At 39.2% G+C, this 19508-nt stretch overlaps 1 protein-coding gene and 1 long non-coding RNA gene across 4 annotated transcripts in view; one reads left to right on the plus strand and one right to left on the minus strand.

The window, feature by feature from the left end:
* The window catches only part of LOC118008025, a 213313-nt gene extending 194947 nt beyond the window's left edge, over nt 1–18366 (plus strand). Inside the window, exons 5-7 of the long non-coding RNA XR_004678538.1 lie at nt 4549–4637; nt 13581–13821; nt 18090–18366. This is a non-coding gene — a long non-coding RNA (uncharacterized LOC118008025). The remainder of the gene's footprint in view (nt 1–4548; nt 4638–13580; nt 13822–18089) is intronic.
* ANTXR1 (ANTXR cell adhesion molecule 1) overlaps nt 1–19508 on the minus strand; it is a 248285-nt gene that overhangs the window by 200766 nt on the left and 28011 nt on the right. For all 3 annotated transcript variants that reach the window (XM_035001390.1, XM_035001391.1, XM_035001389.1), the window contains exon 3: nt 15768–15839. In XM_035001390.1, the coding sequence (XP_034857281.1) occupies nt 15768–15839 (72 nt within the window). The remainder of the gene's footprint in view (nt 1–15767; nt 15840–19508) is intronic.

A 19508-nucleotide genomic window follows, 5' to 3' on the forward strand; every position in this document is an offset into this window, starting at 1 on the left:
GGGTGATAGACACTGGGGAGGGTATGTGCTCTGGTAAGCACTGTGAATTGTGCAAGACTGTTGAATCTCAGATCTGTACCTCTGAAACAAATAATGCAATATATGTTAAGAAAAAAAAAAGAAGAAGAAGAAGGTAGCGGGAGGGGAAGAATGAAGCAGGGGAAATTGGAGGGGTAGACGAACCATGAGAGACGATGGACTCTGAAAAACAAACTGAGGGTTCTGGAGGGGAGGAGGGTGGGAGGATGGGTTGGCCTGGTGGTGGGTATTGAGGAGGGCACGTTCTGCATGGAGCACTGGGTGTTATGCACAAACAATGAATCATGGAACACTTCATCTAGAACTAATGATGTAATGTATGGAGATTAACATAAGAATAAAAAAATTAAAAAAAATCCACATAAAAAAAAATATATATAAATCCTCTGTGACCCCACATCTCCCTCTAGCTATTGACCAATTTTTTGCATTTCTCTTCACAACATGACTTCTTGAAGCAGTATTTGTATCTCCATTTCCCTGTCTTTCCTGGTGGAAACTTTCTTCAAATGTAGAGTGATCTTTGGCTGTTCATAGTGAATGAGCAAGATGGAAAGACTTGTTGGAAACTGTGTGTGCACAGTGGGGCATGCCAACTAGCAAATGACTAGCTTTTGTCAACAGGCTTTTTTGTTGGGGACCCTCAAATATCAGTGTATTTACATTTCCTCCCTCCCCCCGCCCCGAGGTATTTATTTCTACAGAAAAGGAATTTTCAAAATCTTTCCTTAGGTCTGGAATTGACAAGGAGGAGGGCTGGAAGCAGTCACATTTGTTATGCAGATATCTCCATAATCTCCCATACCTGGTGTCTGACTCTGAAACCATCCTTGTCTACTTTTGCCAGAGAATATACTTCTCTTCTCTGGTGGAACTGGAGGAGTAATTTTCAGATGTAGTGGAGGCAGGTGTTTCTGAAGGTTGAACAGCTCTTCAGATAAACTTTTTAAAAAAATTTAATTTAATTTTTTGGTTTTATTGAAATTCAAGTTAGTTAACATATAGTGTATTATTAATTTTGGGGTAGTGCTTCATCAGCTGCATATAACACCCAGTGCTCGTTACAGCAAGTGTCCTTCTTAATGCCCATCATCCTATTATCCCATCCTTAGATAAACTCTTAAACAATATTCCAGTTTTCACCCTGTTAGCCCTTCCTTGTCTTCTGCGGTATCTGGCAGTGCTAGGTTTTGATCCTTACAGGGTTCTGCTAGGCTACAGGCTTCTCTTTATCATCTCCTTCTGCAGGATTATATTTGACTTTTCTCCACACTGCTTACATCATTTGCCACTCCTCTGTCCTCTTTCCATCCTCACTTGTATAGTGTTCTTATGGCTTAAATATTTCTTAGTTTCTTCAAAGAAGGGCTTTGTGGTTTTGTTTCACATCCTCCTGGTTTTGGGGTGCTTTTTGTGACAGAAAGGGTAAAAAATATCTTTACCTCTCATTTTAAAATTGGAAGTCTTCACCTTCTAACCCATTCTGCTCTGACCTTTGTCTCTGCATCTCTGCTGGTCCCCAACCATCTCCACATTGCCAAACCAGTAATCACCTCTCTGGCTTCATCTTACTCAATATAACCTCTTCCTCAAGTTAAAATGCTTTCTTTTCTTGATTTCCATTATGCATGCACTCTCCTTTTCCCTCATCAGTTGTTCTTTCTCATATTTCAGTATAGACTTTTCCTTCTCTTCTAGAACTCTAAAGATTGGAGTGCCCCAGAACTCCCTCAGACCCCCCCACCCATTCCCATATTCTCAATACCCACGCAGTTTTATAAGTCATTCTTCCCATGACTTCGGTGCTAATCAAGGGAGCATGGCCTTTGGAAGAGGATGACTTGGATTAAATCTTAATTCTGCCACTTCCTAGGGATGTCAACTTTAGATTTCTCAAATGTAAAAATGAAGGTGTGAAACTGTAAGATCTACCAGCTCCCTTCCAGCTCAGACTGCTGCATCTGATTTTATGTAAGGACCAAAGAATGAGCAGAAACAAAGCCTGGACATCTGTTGGGAACTGGAAAGGCCACAGTTGGCTGACAGGAGTAGTCCACAATGTGACACAGGGTCAAGTGCCGACCAGTAAGTGAAGTTCACTAAGAGGAGCCCATCAGGGAATTTCCAAGGGCTGAAGCCTAAGCTGGCATACAGGATAAGAGTGATGGTTTAATCAGAGGATAACATGATGAATTTGTCCAAACAAGTCCTCTTTACACAACTCTGTTTTGGTTGGTTACTCATTCATGCAGTGGTTTTCACCATGCAGTTTCCTATGGTACCACTTTGGTTTTGAAACGAATCTCTGTAAGACTTTCCCATCACTAACCCTTTTCCCCAGTTGAGCCATACTCTGCAGGAGATGGGAGTGGTGGAAAGTGGGTTCTGTATTCAGGGTTTCCCAGATATGAGAACCTTCCGTTCCATGCTCTTCTTAGTTCAATAAGGATTAGGTCTCTCTGGGTGCTTGTAGTATCTAAAATAGTCAGGTTGTTGTACTTGAGCCCAGTGCCACCAACCACAATGAATATTTGTAGGGGCATAGGATAGAATGGTGCTCTGCCAAGTCCTGTGCAACGGAGACTGTGGAGCCCAGAATCACCTTCTTGGATGGAAGCTGAAAGCGGACAGCCCTAGGGGAGATAATAGACAAGCATCTTCTGTTTGGTCAGACCACATTTCTTTAGTATAAGCTGGTGGAAAGTACAGTTTTCTCCAAAGGTAAGACTTTCCTGTCACACTTTGGAGCAATATTGGGCTGGTGGTGGGAGTAGGTAGAGGTATACTATGTTCACACCAGATAACCCAACCCACAAGTCACATGTAGGCACGATCTGTGTGAAAAGAGGAGTTGGAGGATCATACAAGATGTTGAGAGGCAATGAGAACTCATACATCACCGGTGGGAATGAAAATTGGTGCAGCCCCTTTGGAGAACAAGGAAATCATGCCTAGCAATTCGATCCCTAGTTGTGTATCAGAAATTCTTGCTTTTGACCCCCCAGGAGACAGGTATAAGAATGTTAATTTCAACTTTGTTTATAACAGCAAAAAGTTAGAAACAAACTAACTGTCCATGAATAAGAGAACAAATAAGTTCATGATGGTACATTATTACAACATAGTATGATGCAGTGGGAAAGTATGAACCAAGTACAGCTATATGCATCTTCACAAAGTCTCAAAACCATGATGTTAAGTGTAAAAAGCATGTTCAGGAAAAATACATACAATATGACCATTTATTATAAAGCATAATCTGAAAAAAATATAATATATTGCTCACAGGTATACAAAAATATCCAGCATCTGTTAAGATGAAAACCCCAAATTCAGGATGGTGATTATCTCTGGTGAGGAAAAGGCAAGGCGAGGTTGTACACGGAGGTGTCAATCCCTGTAACATTTTGTTTCATAAACTTGGTGGTGGATAATGAGTCCATTCCCCTTTTTGGGGTATACTTTTGTTACATTTGAAATATACAGTAATTTAAAAAACTGTGGGGGATGAGTAGCAACAGACTGAACCTGCAGTTCATGAGGAGACCGTCAGAGATGCTCAAGGGCAGCACTAAGTCTCAGGCTTGGCTCTAGAGGCCAAAGGGCAGTGACAGGATGGGCAGGCGGCGTTGGCTGTTTTGCTTCAGGTCTGAACACCCTACCGTTCTTTGGTTCCCCTGACCACTTCTGGAGTTTGTCCTGCTGGCTTCATCCCGACAAGAATGCTTCTGCATGCTGTTCTGTCAGTTTTTATTCTTTGTATGTGCTTGCTACATGTGGGATAGTACGTGAGGAAGGGGAATAACATTTCCTGAGGATGTGGGCCATGCCAGCACCTCTGCTGGGCACTTCCCTTACATTACTTTACAAAAGCCTCACGGCAGGGGCGCCTGGGTGGCTCAGTCGTTAAGCGTCTGCCTTCGGCTCGGGTCATGGTCCCAGGGTCCTGGGATCGAGCCCCGCATTGGGCTCCCTGCTCAGTGGGGAGTCTGCTTCTCCATCTCCCACTCCCCCTGCTTGTGTTCCCTCTCTTGCTGTGTCTCTTTCTGTCAAATAAATAAATAAAATCTTAAAAAAAAACCCCACAAAAGCTTCAAGGCAACACCATATGGTGGGTGTCATTATCTTCACCACTCATTTGAGAAAACAGACTCAGAGGATTCCAGTAACAGACTGGAACCCAAGCTGATCCTGGTACAAAGTCTGTATCGTCTCTACTACATCTGTGGTGTCCAGACTTGGTATAGGACAATGTCCTGGACACAAAGACACATGCACACAACATATACATGTTATCTTTTTCAGAGCATAAGTCGTACTCCATAATTGGAAGAAGAACTCAACATGATTTTTCTATAAAATCAAACATTGGTATATTATTAAATAGAACACAAACACACATGCATTTTTAAGATGAAAGGATGTTGAAGAAATTTCTTGCTTTCGATGAGCAAGTCAAACTACACCTGAGGACCCCAGGAGTATACTTTTACTTTCTTCTCCTGACAGGGGTACCCCCAGAGGAAGAGCATGAGAAGTACGGGACCACGCTACTCTCACAAATCAGTCTGCTCCCAGAACAGCGGAATTGCTTCAAGGTGGGTTCTTTTTACCATAATTGAGACTCAATATAAGGAGCCCTTCGACAAGCTTCCTCTAGAGACATTGCCTGTGCACGTCTGTCTGAAGGAGTCTCGCTAGAACCATTATACAAAGGGAAAAATAACTTTTCTCTGGCCTCATGCTGAAGCAGCATTTTCTACCTATAACCACTCTATTTAGGGATAGACTGGCCAAATGTTAAAAATTTTGGAGAAGGATATGAGCCATGGAGAGCTGGGGACTCTGAATTGCTGAATTCCTGCGTGCCTGGCATTATTGATCTTTCCAACAGCTCTAGGAGGTTAGGGACTATCCTTCTAATCATTTTATAGATGAAGAAGCCGGCACAGAGAGGTAAGAAACTTTCCCATGGACCCAGACCCCAGGATATTCTCTCAGTCAACAGGACAAGAGAATAAACACATGCTTCCCAACATTTCTCTTAATTTTGCCATCAAACCTTCTTGTACCTAAATAAACAGTACCTAAAAATGGAACAAATCCAGGTTCTTTCAAACACCAAGCATCTGAAGATTCATTTCTTCTCTTGTTATTTTTAAATTTAGAAAAGGCTTTTAGAACTATGTCTCTCGATAATGACAGCCTGTAATCGTTCTGCTCCAGGAATCAAGCGATGTGTTCAGAATATGTCATTTTCCCTTGTGATACTAATGCAAAAGCACACTCTGAACCCAACCGAAGGATGGCTGAGGGGGATGGACAAGTGCGGTCTCTTGGTCTCCACCCAGCAGTCTGAGCCAAGCATTCTTGGCTTTCCCTCCAACTCCTTAAGCAACAGGCAAGATACTTAACCTCTTAACCCCATCTGTGAAATGCTAATGCTACCTCTTTACCTCTTTATGAGGAGTGTTTCCAAGCTGAAGTTGTTAAAAGGTCCTGAAGATAAAATGTGTGGAGGGCATATGCTTTCAGAGAAGTGTTTTCTGGAAGTCTGAGAGTTTGGGGTGGTGAATTGTGGATGATAGGATTTGTTTTTAACTAAAAACTATATATAATTGTAAAGTTGTGGGAAACCCTATAGGATAGTGATTAAAAGTGTGGACACTGGGGCCATCATACCTGGGTTCAAATGCAAATTTTTGCACTTTTACAGCAGAGTGGCTTTGTGCCTTCTTTGACTCAGTATCCCCATCTATATAATACATATAATAAATAATTCTCCTAACAATCTTACAAGGTAGGTATTATTAATTTTCTCTTATTATAGTTGAGAAAAGTATTCTAGGTTATTGGTACATTATAAGCCATTAATAAAAGATTGTATATAGACAAAAAGTATGTGTACTTATGCATTTGCACATATACATAGTGGTTGCTTCCATTTTAGTATTCCCCAGATAGGAAACAAAAACAGCAGTATGCATATAGATGCAGTAAATAGGGTAGATAAGTAATGTAATAGAAAAAAATCACTAGATTTAAAATTTTTAACTTTGTGAGTTAAAAAAATTCTACCACCACTGACAACTTGTATGAACTTGGGCAAATAATTCAATCTCTCTGAGTAGTAAAATGAGGCCAGGGAGAGGGTTGGATAAGACATAATAATTCTTTGACTCATGGTTGTTCTGTTATGCTTTGTTTTTTAAACTTGCAAAGTTTAGAAGTAAGGCAAGATTTCCAGGTGAAAACAGTGATCTGGGTCCACATATTTTAACTTCCCCCTTTTTCTCCATAATGCTATAGAAACAGCTAAAACTACTATAACAGGGGAAAATGTTTTTCCCTGCTGGAAAATAGGTAAGAGTGCCATACACCTGCCAGACACTTGGGATAATTCCTGTGAGAAGCATAGCTGCTGAGATCAGGCTGAGGAAGGACCTAGCAGCCTGTAATTCTAGGACATGAGGAGAAAAGTCCGGGGTTGGTGGTGGGCTCATTTCTTAACACAGCGATTCAGCACCTACACCTGACCATCTTCTTTTGGCTTCAGCTTCTTCCTTACCTTGGACACACTACTAGGTCTCTACCACTTCCAAGCAAAAATTATACTACATCTAAATTTTCCCACAGTCCTTAGCCTGGGATCTTTACATTTTCAACAAAGATTTTTCGTGATCCCTGACAGAACTCACCCCAAATCCCAGTACTGAAAGACTTACTTGTTCCTTTTTTGAGTCACTATGTTAAGGAAAATCTCAGAAGTTGGGAAGAAGAGGACCAATTTGAGGAATTTGAGAAAATTTCCCGTTTGAAGCAAACTCTTATAAAAAATAGGGAGCACATAAAGCAATTGCAATTCATATTCATGATGAAGATATTCCGTCTCTAACACAATAGCAGGGTGCCACACACATACACAAAAGGAAAAATTTAGGATCAGAAAAATATTCATAGGGTTGAAAGGTATTATCTGTCAGTTAAAAAATGCAATGGCACTGAAAACAATAAATGAAAGATGAAAGAAATTTTAAAAAGCGTAAATAAATGAAAAGACAGCCTGTATTCATGGATCAGAAGCCTTAAAATTGTTAAGATGACAATATTACCCAAAGTGATCTACAGATTCAACGCAATCCCTATCAAAATGCCAGTGGCTTTTTTTTTTTCTTCAGAAATAGAAAAGCTTCTCCTAACATTTATATGGAATCTCAAAGGACACCAAATAGCCAAAACACTCTTGAAAAAGGACTAAAGTTGGAAGACTCACACTTCCTGGTTTCAAAACTTATTACAAAGTCACACTAATCAAAATAGAGTGGTACTGGGATAAGGATAGATGTTTAGAGGGCCCAGAAAGAAAACTTTGCATGTATAGTCAAGAATTTTCAAGAAGGGTGCTAACCATTTAATGGGGATAAGACAATCTTTTTAATAGGTGGGCTGGAAAAACTGGATATCCATTTGCAATAGGATGAAGTTGGGCCCTTTTTAAAAGCTAATACAAAAATTAACTCCAAATGGATCAATGACCTAACTGTGAGAGTTGAAACTAGAAAACTGTTAGAAAAATCATAGAGGAAAAGCTTCAAGTGGTTGGATTTGGCAATTATTTCTTGGGAGATGACACCAAAAGCGTGGGCAACAAATAACAAAATAGATAAACTGGACTCATCAAAATTAAAACTTTTGTCCATCAAAGGGCACTATTAACAGAGGGAAAAAGTAATCCACAAAATGGGAGAAAATATTTGCAAATCATATAGCTCATAAGGGATTACTATCCAGAATATATAAAGAACTCTTAGATCTTAACAACTACAATAAAAAACAGCCTAATTAAAAAATGGGCAAAGGACTTGAATAGATATTTCTCCAAAAAAGATACACAAATGTGCCAATGAGCACATGAAAAGATGCTCAATATCACTAACCATTAGGGAAATACAAATCGAAACCACAATGAAATACCATTTCACATCCATTAGAATGACTGTTACTTAAAAAAAAAAAAAAAAAAACCTACAAAAAAACCCAGAAACTAACCCAAATGTCCACTGACAGATGAACGGATAAACAAATTGTGGTATATATATACAAGGGAATATTATTCTGCCTTAAAAAAGGAATGAAATTCTGACATATGCTACAATACAGATGGACCTTGGAAACGTGCTAAGCGAAATAAGCCAGATACAAAAGAATAAATATTATATAATTCCACTTATATGAGGTACCTAGAATAAACAAATCCATAGAGACAGAAAGTAGAATAGAGGTTACCAGGGGCTGGGGGCAGTTTTAGTTTGGGATGATGAAGAAGTTCTGGAGATGGCTAGTAGTGTGATTGTTGCTCAATGTGAAGCTACTGAATTGTATGCTTAAAAATGGTTAAAATGATAAGTTTTATGGTGTGTATATTTTATCACAGTAAAAAATTTCAATAGAAGCTGCAAACAGTAAGTTGAATACAAACAAAATAATTAAACATTGGTGAATTACAGGACAAGAGTGAAACATTCTCCAAGAACTCAAAGAAAAATGATAAAGGTTAAAAAATAAGAGTAAGAATTTAGAATATAAAAAAGAGTTTAGAATAGATTTAAGAATCAAATGGACAGAAGAAAAGGAATAATAAAAGAAGTAATAGAAAAATATTTCTTAGGCTGAAGATATTTGTTATCAGGTGGAAAGGCTCAAATCCTATACAAAGTATTATACAAAATCAATGAAGGAATCCACACCTAGATATATTCTCTTGACCTAATTTTTTTAATACCAAGGACAAGGAAAATTTTTTTTACAAGTATCCAGAAGGAGAAAACAGGCGACTCACAAAGGAGAAATGTACTAAATTGGCATTTTTCTGTATGCAATAGAGAATAGAATATATACAAGGTGGCACTGTGTCATTTTCCAGTAAATTTAGAGGAAAAGGTAGTCAGGGTATAACAATTTTATATTCAATTAAAATATTTACTTGGAGATGAACAACAACAATTCTCAAATAAGTTCAGCCTTCAAATTTTAATATTCACATACCTTTCAGTAAAATTTTACCTGAAAAAAGACTCAGTCAACTAAGAAATTAAAAACTAAATAAAATAAAAACTTCAAGTGCTGGAAAAGAAATATGTACATGTACGTGTGTGTACTTATGAGACATAATGCAAATAATTTTTTAAAAATTCAGCAAGGAGATTAAATGATATTACTTAATTCTTGCCATTATAAAGACAAGCAAAATTCACTGGGAGCTGTTACTAGAATAAAAATGAAATTATACTTTTTCAAATTATACTTTTCAAATCATTGGTGGAAAATGAAACTATCAAAGAAGGGTAAAAGATAAATGGGTAGACACAGATATAGCAGGAAAATATTTTTAGAAATTTAAGTTCATAATATTTTTTTGACAAAGGACTTAAAAATCATGGAAGGTAACAGAAAGGTTATTTTATGTTGATTAGAAGTATAGTCCATAATGAAAATCCATGTGAACTAAACAATATGGCATAAATTATAAAGCAGTGTGTTGGAGATTCACATAAAACAGTTATGGCGGAAAGTTTAAAAAATACCTCACTGTCTTCACAGATCAAGTAAACAAAAACATAAGATATTTGATAAATTTAATCAATATATTTCTTTACTGTCCAACATTCACGGGTGATAAATAAAATTTAATCACATACTAGTCCACCAACAAAAATTCATAAATTTTAAGATTTTTAAAAAATGTATTTATTTGAGAGAGAGAGAGAAAGCAAGAGACTGAGCAGGAGTGGAGGCGGAGGGGCAGAAAGAGAGGGAGAAGCAGACTCCCCACTGAGCAGGGAGCCCGATGCAGGGCTCAATGCCAGGACCCTAGTATCATGACCTGAGCTGAAGGCAGATACTTAACTGACTGAGCCACCCGGGTGCCCCCCAAATCAATAAATTTTAAAAGTAGAAATTATATAAACCAGTAGTTTAGAAAATACAACAGAAAAAACTCATTCACAATGGAAGGAAAATTTAAAAATGCCTAGGAAAAAACGAACACTGAGATTGATTTGAAGAAAACAACAAAACCTTAATAAGAGACATAAGTGAAGGGATATATCCTTAGATAAGAAAATACATACAGTAAAACTGTAATGCCATTTTGCTAAGGTGATTCTGCACTTTCCATACAATTCAAGTGAAAATCCCAAGAATATTGTGGTACATTAAACAAATTATTTAAAATGACCATGGTAGGGGGAAAAAAAAAAAAACTACTAAAGACCAGGGGGATTTTCACTCAAGATCAGAAGTGAAGAAGGACTGGTCTTCCAGATGCCAAAACTAATAAAAAATAGTGTGGCCCTAGCTAGGAACAGACAGAAATGCAGTGTATCAGCATAGAAAACACAGCAATGGATCCAAGTCTATGAAAGAGTATAATTTTTCAAACTGGTAGTAAATGATTATTCAGCAAATGATGGAAAAACTGGCTAAGGTCTTAGAAGAAAAGGATGGATCTTGGCCCTATACCTTACATCAGACTAATTTCTAGAAGTAATGATCTACATGTAAAAAAAAAAAAAGTATAAAAATACTGTAGGTAAAAATATTCATAAAAAGGACAATAGCAGTCCAGTCATAATTATGAATACTGATGCTAAATTTCTGAATAAAATGCAGAAAAGAGTTCAACTCTACATTAAAATAATAATATATGACAACCAAGTGTAACCAGAAATGCAAGAATGATCCAATATTAAAAAATCTTTTTAATGCATTTCACTGTGTTAGTAGGTCAAAGAAAAAAATATCAACTTAATAGATGCCAAAAATTCATTTGATTAAATTGAGTATCTATTCTTGATTTCTTTTAAAGGAAGAGTTGGACTTCCTTGAGATGATCTCATTTCCAAATGATGAAATATCTGAAGTATTTAAAGTAAGATCAGGAAAAAGACTATCCAGGGAGTACTCAGGGAATCATATGCAGTAGTTAATACTAACATAATGTATCCTAACATTCATGGATGTTACAGTACTTAAATTAACATTGGATCCTTTATTACGCTGATGTGTTACAATTTTTCAACTGTTTTGCAAACTGATGAAGTTAAGAAATCTTGGAAGAGCAACATGATATAATGCAGAACACATGAGTTGGACCAAACCCAGAAACCAGAATCAGAATACTAATTCTCCCATTTTTGTTATTTGACCATTGCAAGTTCTCTGAACTCAGATTCTCAGTGTCCCTTATCTATAAAATGGAAGTAATAGGCAAGATGGAGTAAACTTGCTACTGGCTATCTCTCCTGGTGATTATTAGAGAAACTCTGGACAAAAAAAAAGCCAACACATAAGGACTCTAAAAAGTAAACAAAGCAGGGCGCCTGGGTGGCTCAGTTGGTTAAGCGACTGCCTTCGGCTCAGGTCACGATCCTGGAGTCCCGGGATCGAGTCCTGCATCGGGCTCCCTGCTGAGCAGGGAGTCTGCTTCTCCCTCTGACCCTCCCCCCTCTCATGCTCTCTCTCTATCTCATTCTCTCTCTCAAATAAATAAATAAAATCTTTAAAAAAAAAATAAAAAATAAATAAAAAGTAAACAAAGCAGATGAGTTGTGCAGGGTAGTTAAAACCTGAGAAGTAACCCAGACAAGGATGGATTCCATATTTCCCCCCCTCTTTTCTTTCAGGGCTTTAACCTGAGGGTGGGTCTCAGTCACATGGTAGTGGCCTGGGAGGTTACCATATCTCAGGCCCCTGGGAAAGGGAGCCCTTGGGGTTCAAAGAATGTGGAGAGAATCCCCACTTTCATTTCTCTTTGATTACTCCTGCCTTTGCCCCATGGGTGACCTCAGTAGAGAACGGCACAAAGCAGTGTAGTGGCCAAACTCCAAGAGAAACACCATTCTTCTTGCTAGCGGACTTGCAAAGGGCAGCCTAAGTGGGAAACATAGTGTGTGGGGAATCCTGCAGGATAGAGAACTGGAGAAGGGGGTCCCAGTAATTCTGTGAAGCTGTGTAAGTCCCAGGCTCATCTCTGAGCTGCACGTGCATAGGACAGACTCAAAGCAGCTTAGCAAAGGCTTTCAAAACTGAACTGAAATAAAAACCACCACTCACAGAAGAGATAGAGCTTGTGGTCTGAACCTAGTTCAAGTAGAGAAGAAAGATTAATATTCTCCAGAGGATTTGAAGATGTCTGAACAACCTAGTATTAAAAACTTCTAGAATATAGTCTAAAATTACTCGATGTACAAACACCTAGAAAATGTGACCAATTCTCATGAGAGAAGGTAATTAAGATGCCAATCCTGAGCTTATGGAATTGTCGGGCAAAGAATTTAAAGCATATAAATATGCTTTATGAATTTATTTTATAGTATTTATATATTACATTTCTACTATATTTCTACTAGTATTATCTATTATATTTCTATATATTCTACTATAATTACATTACATATAGTTAATCCAATATATTTATCTCATATGTAATCTCATTACATGTTTAATTATATTATATAAAATATATTTAATTTTATGTTATATCTTATATACTGTATATTTACATATATATTTAAATATTTATATATTTATCTTATAACTCTGCTCCATGAGGTAAAGGTAAATACACTTGAAATAAATGGAAAGATAGATGACCTCAGCAGAGGAATAAAAATTTTAAAAAGAACAAAATAGATATTTTAGGACTGAAAATCACAGTATCTGCAATAAAAAATTCAATGGATGAGCTCAATGGCAGGATGGGGATGGCAGAGGAAGGAGTCAGGGAACATGAAGATAGATCAATACAGATGATCTAATCTGAAAAACAGAAAGAGGAAAGATTGGAAAAGAATTGAGCAGACCTTTAGACACATGTGGAATCATACCAAAAGGTCTAAATCTGTGTCATTGGAATCCCAAAAAGAGAGGAGAAAATGACTAGTACAGAAAAAATAGTTTAGAAATATGGCTGCAAATTCCTCAAATTTGGTGAAAGACAAATTTATAGATTCAAGAAGCTCAGCAAAGTCAAAATAGGATAAACTCAAAGAAAACCATGCCTAGATAGATCCTGGCCAACCTGCTGAGAGTTAAAGATAAAGAAAAAAATCTTGAAAGCAGATAGTGAAAAATGGCATATTCCATATAAAACAATGAGACCCCACTGGAAATTGAAATTATACTGGTTATATGGGGATACATGAGAAATGATATGTAAGGTGCTTAGCAGATAAAAGACACAGATGGTAGGTATTATTATTCTGATTGTAATTCCTTTACTACATCTCAACACACGATATTTATTTTCTGTTCTATTTCTTCAAGCTTCTCGTGGTTTTCTTTATGTGGATTTGATCCCAAGAGCTGGATGCAAATATTCCTTCGATAGTATTTCTTTTGGTTTACCCACAATCTTTTGCTCTTGTTGAAACGAGAGTCTCTGTGAATTCATGTCCTGTTTTTGAACACCTTTTTTTTAACTTACACTGTGTCCTCACTTATTACATCCGTACAGTAACGAATCTTTTACTCTCTTATAGGGATATTGTGAAGATCAAATGAGATATGGAGAAAAACATAAAAATTCCTGTGACCAACTAAAACACTGGAAGTCATATCTTTCAGAAATAGTACCAGCTTGGAAGTTCTGAAAGCCTAATTCTTTTAGCCAATCTCATGAGAAAGTATTTCGGAGAGGGAAGGCTCATCCACATTTCTCCTGGGCTGAGAAGGTTGGGGAAGTGTCAGTAAACCATTCATGCTTTGCCAGCTGACCCAGAGGTAAGGCCAAGCAGTCACCATGTGAAACCCATACAGCCTTTAGCAAGGCATTTTTCGCTGTTTGATGCATATTTAGCCCTTAAATATTAAATACTGCTTCCTGCAAAGTGGAGATTCTAATCTCTGTCTTCTCCTTGGTATGGGAAACTAGGAGTAGTGAAGTTAAGGCATAAAACAGTAGATTCAAAGTCGGATTCAGATGACTAATTTGAACTAGCATAACCAAGACGAGACTGAAAGCCCCGGCATTTTAACAGTGTTTGTAAATCTGTGATCCCCTCTGCCCTCCCCACTTCCCAGAGGCCATGAGCATTAGCACACAAAATACCCACAGAGGATGTAAGATCTAGGTCTCTGGGCCAAACTCAAGCACACAATGAGTGGAGTCAGCAAGGAGCAGCACCAGGCAGCCTGGGTTGTAGGAGGATGTGAAGAATGGGAGAGAGGGTTTTCTTGGAACAAAAGGCATCTCTGCATAAAGGATGTCATCATGTAAAGACAGAGAGAGGAGGAATCTTCCATATAGCCCATAAGCCAGAGACACTGTCTCAGAGCTTCTTAAAATCCTTGGCCAATATTGAAGGAAAGTCTCATAACTCTCCTGGGCTTTATGATTCTCTGTGTAATAACAGAAGGCAGCAAGGTACAATGGCAAGAATGTGGAGCCTGCATCTAGTGTGGGTTCTGCTTGGTATCCTTAGGAACATGATATGGCCTCAGTTTCTACTTCTGTTAATAGGAAATGAGAAACCCCTGTTTTTAAAATGGGGTTTCTGTGCATCGCAAATGGCATGTGTGAATAAAAGATACTGCTAAAGGAGAAACAGGACTTGGAAACTTCTATATGGTACAGAGTATTCTTTTTGTTACACACAGGAAACAAAAATGTGGAGAAAAATGGGGACTAGCTCAGATTTGCTGTGTTGGTGCAAAATCCAGAAAACCTTACTCCATCTTGTTGGTCCTACTCTGCTCTCTAGAAGAAGAAAGTCTCCCTGTCCTCCCTGTGCTTGCCCCTCCTCCTTTCCTTTTCCTTATGTGTCCATACGCAAGTCTGCCAACAGTCCCACATGTGTCCCCACCCCCGGCCCCCACCTACCATAGCACTTTGTAAAAAGTGGACAGAGTCCTTAACTCAGGAAAACTGTTACCTCCACTCCCAATACACCATCCTAACTATGAACAAATGGCATGTCTCGATTTTTGCTAGCTTTCATGGGTAAGTGGTAAAATCCAAAATAATATTTTTGTTCAGCTAGGTCTAAGTAATCCTTTTATGTCAACAACAGTTTTCCACACCTGATTCAAATTTCCTTTTATTCCGTGGTCCCGTACACCCTCCCTTTCTAGTCCCTGCCCTAGTAATTATGTATGATAATATTTCAAGTTCTTATTTCTCTCACAGTATGTTTATTATATCTCCGAAATCTTAATCCACAAAATAAATCTAATTTAAATAAAAGAAAATAGAATCCCCCCAAAATTTCGTTTGCTCCCATTTTGCTCCAAGTTAGCAGACCGGCTTGCCAATCAAATATAAGTTCTACCTTAATGTGATTTAGTCGTTTACAGAATTTCACCAACATCAGGGAATTCCATCAGTTATCACAGAGTAAACTAGCAGATGGGTCAATGTGCAAAGTTCAAGGCTTAAGTGAAAAGAGAACTATAAGATTAAAATGACTGAGAGGGCCAGGACTAGGGTACAAATATCCAAACTACTCAAGAAAAGGTGGGCTTTTTTTTTTTTTTTTAAAGATTTTATTTATTTGCCAGAGAGAGAGAGCACAAGCAGAGGGAGCGGCAGGCAGAGGGAGAGGGAGAAGGAGGCTCCCCGCTGAGCAGGGAACCTGATGCGGGACTCGATCCCAGGACCCCGGGAGCATGACCCGGGCCGAAGGCAGACGCTCAACTGACTGAGGCACAGGGAAGGCGAGCATCCTTACCTGTCTTCTGTTAGCTTCATTAGGGTTGTGCCTCGAGTGGAGAAGACAATAAAGGACATTCTGAGCTGTGGGCTGGAAAGGAAAAGAAATTCCATTAGGGCAGATAGAAAGACTGTGGAATGCCATTTCCTTCTGGTCGTCCTCTCTGTTCTCCCTTTTGTATCACGGCTGCGGAAGCTGAGGCCCTTCAAACCAAAGAGGGCCTCCACAGCTGGTGCTGCAAGTCTTTAGCCAGCAGCAGACTCGAAGCTGCGGACCAAAGGCAAGACCTGCATTGTCTTCCTGGAGGCTGCCTCTGATTTGACCCCGCTGCTCAGTAAGGGTGGATTACAAGTACAAAAGCTAAAATTCATCACTGCCCTGTGCTCTGTCTGAAGAGATACGACCCCAGACGAGGACTGGTCTGCATGGTGTTTATAGAAGGGGGACCCCAATAGGTAAGATTGGATAGCGTCCCCATGGCAGTCGAGTGGATGCTAACGTGGAGAGTGGTTGAGCTTGTTGCAGTTGGATGCCATCAGCCATTAAGATCATACTACGAATTCCCTTTCCTCTGAAAGCAGGATCACCACAACTTTTAATTTCGCCTTGGCTTCCCAAGGAGGTTATCCTATAAGGGGAGAATGTGCTGATGGGCCACAAGAATATCCACTCTGCTTGGTAGTTACACTTTTCAATATTCGTGAACACAGCAGCGTGGTTTGTAGATGGCAGTGCTTGGGCGCTCTGTCCATGGAAAATCCACACTCTGGGAGACAGAACTACTCTCAGCTGAGGACCAAACATATTTCTCTGTCTTTAAGATGGACCGGCAGAAATAACAAAAACAAAACAAACATTAAAAAAGACAAAAACAAAAGATGGACTATCAGGGTGTAGTGGATTCACCAGTAGACTGCTGGGCTCTCTTTGGGTGGCCAACCGCTTCATCTGTCACAGCATGAACCTGTTTCTTCACAATGCAGTACCCTCCCCTCCCTGATCTGGCCCCCGTATCTTATAGTTCCCACTTCCTGCAACATTTCTCAAACGCCCCCTTTTCCATTTCTTTACTTAGGACCTTGCCCTCAACTATCTGACCACTGCAATCGTTTCCTAGCTGGTGACCTTGCTGGGCATCATCCTGTGTTCTAATTCATTCTTCACACTGCTTCCGGAACCATTTTCCCAAAATATAAATTAGACCCGTCACTCATCTGCTATAAAATCTCCAATGGTTCCTACTGCCGCCAGGATGAAGTCTACATTCATTACCATGTGTCTGATGCATCTTTGGAAACGCTTACCCTGGTGTTTTATACTTGCTAGGAGCCCAAGCAGTACCTAGCGAATTGAATGTTGGTATCTTGAAACAGACTTGGGCTCTCTGTCCATGACACCATTCTGCCTGTTACCACCTCACTGCTGCTAATCAGCAAAACACCATGTCCTAAATGATAATAATGACCATCATAATTATCATAATAACATAATAATGGTCAATCTTATCAAGTGCTTACGATGTGGCCGACACTATTGTAAGTGATTTGCATGTATTATCTCATTAAACTTGTAACAACTTTATGAGATCAGTACTATTATTATTCCTATTTTCCACGAAAGGAAATTGAGACCCTGAAGGATAAAGTAATTTCCCCAAGGTCACAGAGTGGGAGAGTAGTGGATCTGGGGCTTAAAATGAAGCTTCTGGTTCTGGAAGTTGGGTTCTTAAGCACCATATAGTATCCTGCTTCTTTTGTATAGAGTTCAGCTCTGGAAAAAATGAATTTGAAATGTGAGAAATGTGGGGTTCCAAGAGGCAATTGGTATATTTGGTATATGAGTCTTGGCAAGAGACCTAATTTGGAAGTTTTCAGCATACTGATGTGAGTGGAATTGTTCCAAGACAGAGTCAGCAGTGAGAAGGGAAGTGAGCCACTGCTAGAACCAACACCAATATTTAAGGACCTGGCTCTGGTCAGTGGGGTGAAAGGAGAAACCAGAAGCCAGTGGAGGAGAGAATTTCAAGGAGGGAAAACTCTCAATCCAACGAAGCTCCTGTATCCAGCAGAATAAGCACTGCAAGACTGTCTTTGTCCTCTTAGGGCATCACTTAGGGGCTTTGGTGAGAGCCAGCAGGTGGGAGGTGGGATGGAAGCCAGATGGAAGCAAGTCAAGGAATGAATGATAAAAGTACGGATATGGAGACACTGAATCTTTAAAGATATTTGAGTGAGTAAGAGATACTGGTAAGAAATAGGTATCTATAGTAGCTATAGAGGGACATAATTAGGAGATTCATTATTTTCTGTTTTGGGTTTTTTTGTTTTTGTTTTTTTTCAGACATGGGGCAGGAGAGATTTGTTTATGTCTATTGATGTGGAAATGGAGCCAGAGGAAAGGTGGAGAAAAATCCAAGAGAGAAACAAAGACCTGGACGATATTGGAGACAATGGGATAAATGGACTAAAATGGAGGGGTCACCTTCAAAGGGGGGATATTTGAATCTCAGAGACAATGGGAAGGGCAAGCATGCATCCTTTAAGAATAGGTCTGGAACATGAGGACATCACTTTTCTGCTATTTCCAGGGTTCTTGGTGAAATAGGAGGTGAAGTTCTTTGCTGAAAGTGATGGGTGAGAGGTGTGGGTTGGGGTCTTGAAGGAAATTGTGAAGAGTCAGCATCATTACTCGGAAAATGGGAGGGGGTCAGAATAAAGACAAATAAAAGAACTTGAAATTCCCAGGATCCAATTAAAATTGGAAATGGTAATATTTGTACTGGCATCAGCCACTGTTATTCAATGAATATCCCCCCTGCAATATCAGCTGCCTAGACTCTTTATTAAAATGAATAAATAAAAACCGTTCATTCCTTTTCAGAATCTGTCCATTTATCCAAAACTATTGAGTGAGCATGTGCTATGTGTCAGGTGCTACAACAGGTACTTGGGCTGCAGCAGTCAAAATACAGTTTGCATGACTGTGATGTCTTGGTGACACACTTTGAGGGGGGGCCCATAGCCAAGAAGGGCCAGAGGAGACAACCAGAGGAAAGTGCCTCGTGGTCTGCATTAAGCCATGTCAACTTCTCTAGTTCTCAGTTTCCTTATCAATAAAATGAAAGGATTGGGTTAAGTCCTCCCAATCCCTACTTCTCAGTGTCTTTGCTACTCAGATAGTGAGGCATCTGGAATTGCTGAATGAACTGGGAAAGAGAAGTGCTGAGTGGCCACTCTAAGCCAGGTGCTGGGCTAGTTGGTTTGCACATGTTTTGTCTTTTAATTTTCACATGCAAACCAGGGTTCAACCAAGGTAAGTCAATTGCTAGAGTTGCACAATGGAGCTTGGATTCAAATCCACATCTGACTAACTTCAAAGCCTTTTCCAGTAGAGTCCTCAGAGAGAACAGAAGACCAGAAGAGCAAACAGAGACACAACAGATACTGTCAAGTGTCTAGAGGCAGATTTGTTTTATAGCACTCTGAAGGATAAAATGGATATAATGGATGAGAGTATAGGAAAGGACATGTTGGCTCAATGACAAAGAGGCTTTTCTGGAAACTGGGATGGTCCAACTATTGGATTGTTTGCCTCCAAAGACAGCAGTTTCTCACCAGAGCTATTTAAGTTGAAGGTAGCGAATACCTCTTAGGATAGCTTGGGAAGTTGTTGCTTTCAATTCTAAGCTTCTACAATTCCCTCAAATATTTTGCTTTTAATACCACCCATGTATTTGCTTCTTATCTCCCCTTCCCCCCT

The sequence above is a fragment of the Mirounga leonina genome, unplaced genomic scaffold (assembly GCF_011800145.1).
Source record: "Mirounga leonina isolate KUSES-001 unplaced genomic scaffold, KU_Mleo_1.0 Mir_125, whole genome shotgun sequence".
Lineage (NCBI taxonomy): Eukaryota > Metazoa > Chordata > Mammalia > Carnivora > Phocidae > Mirounga > Mirounga leonina.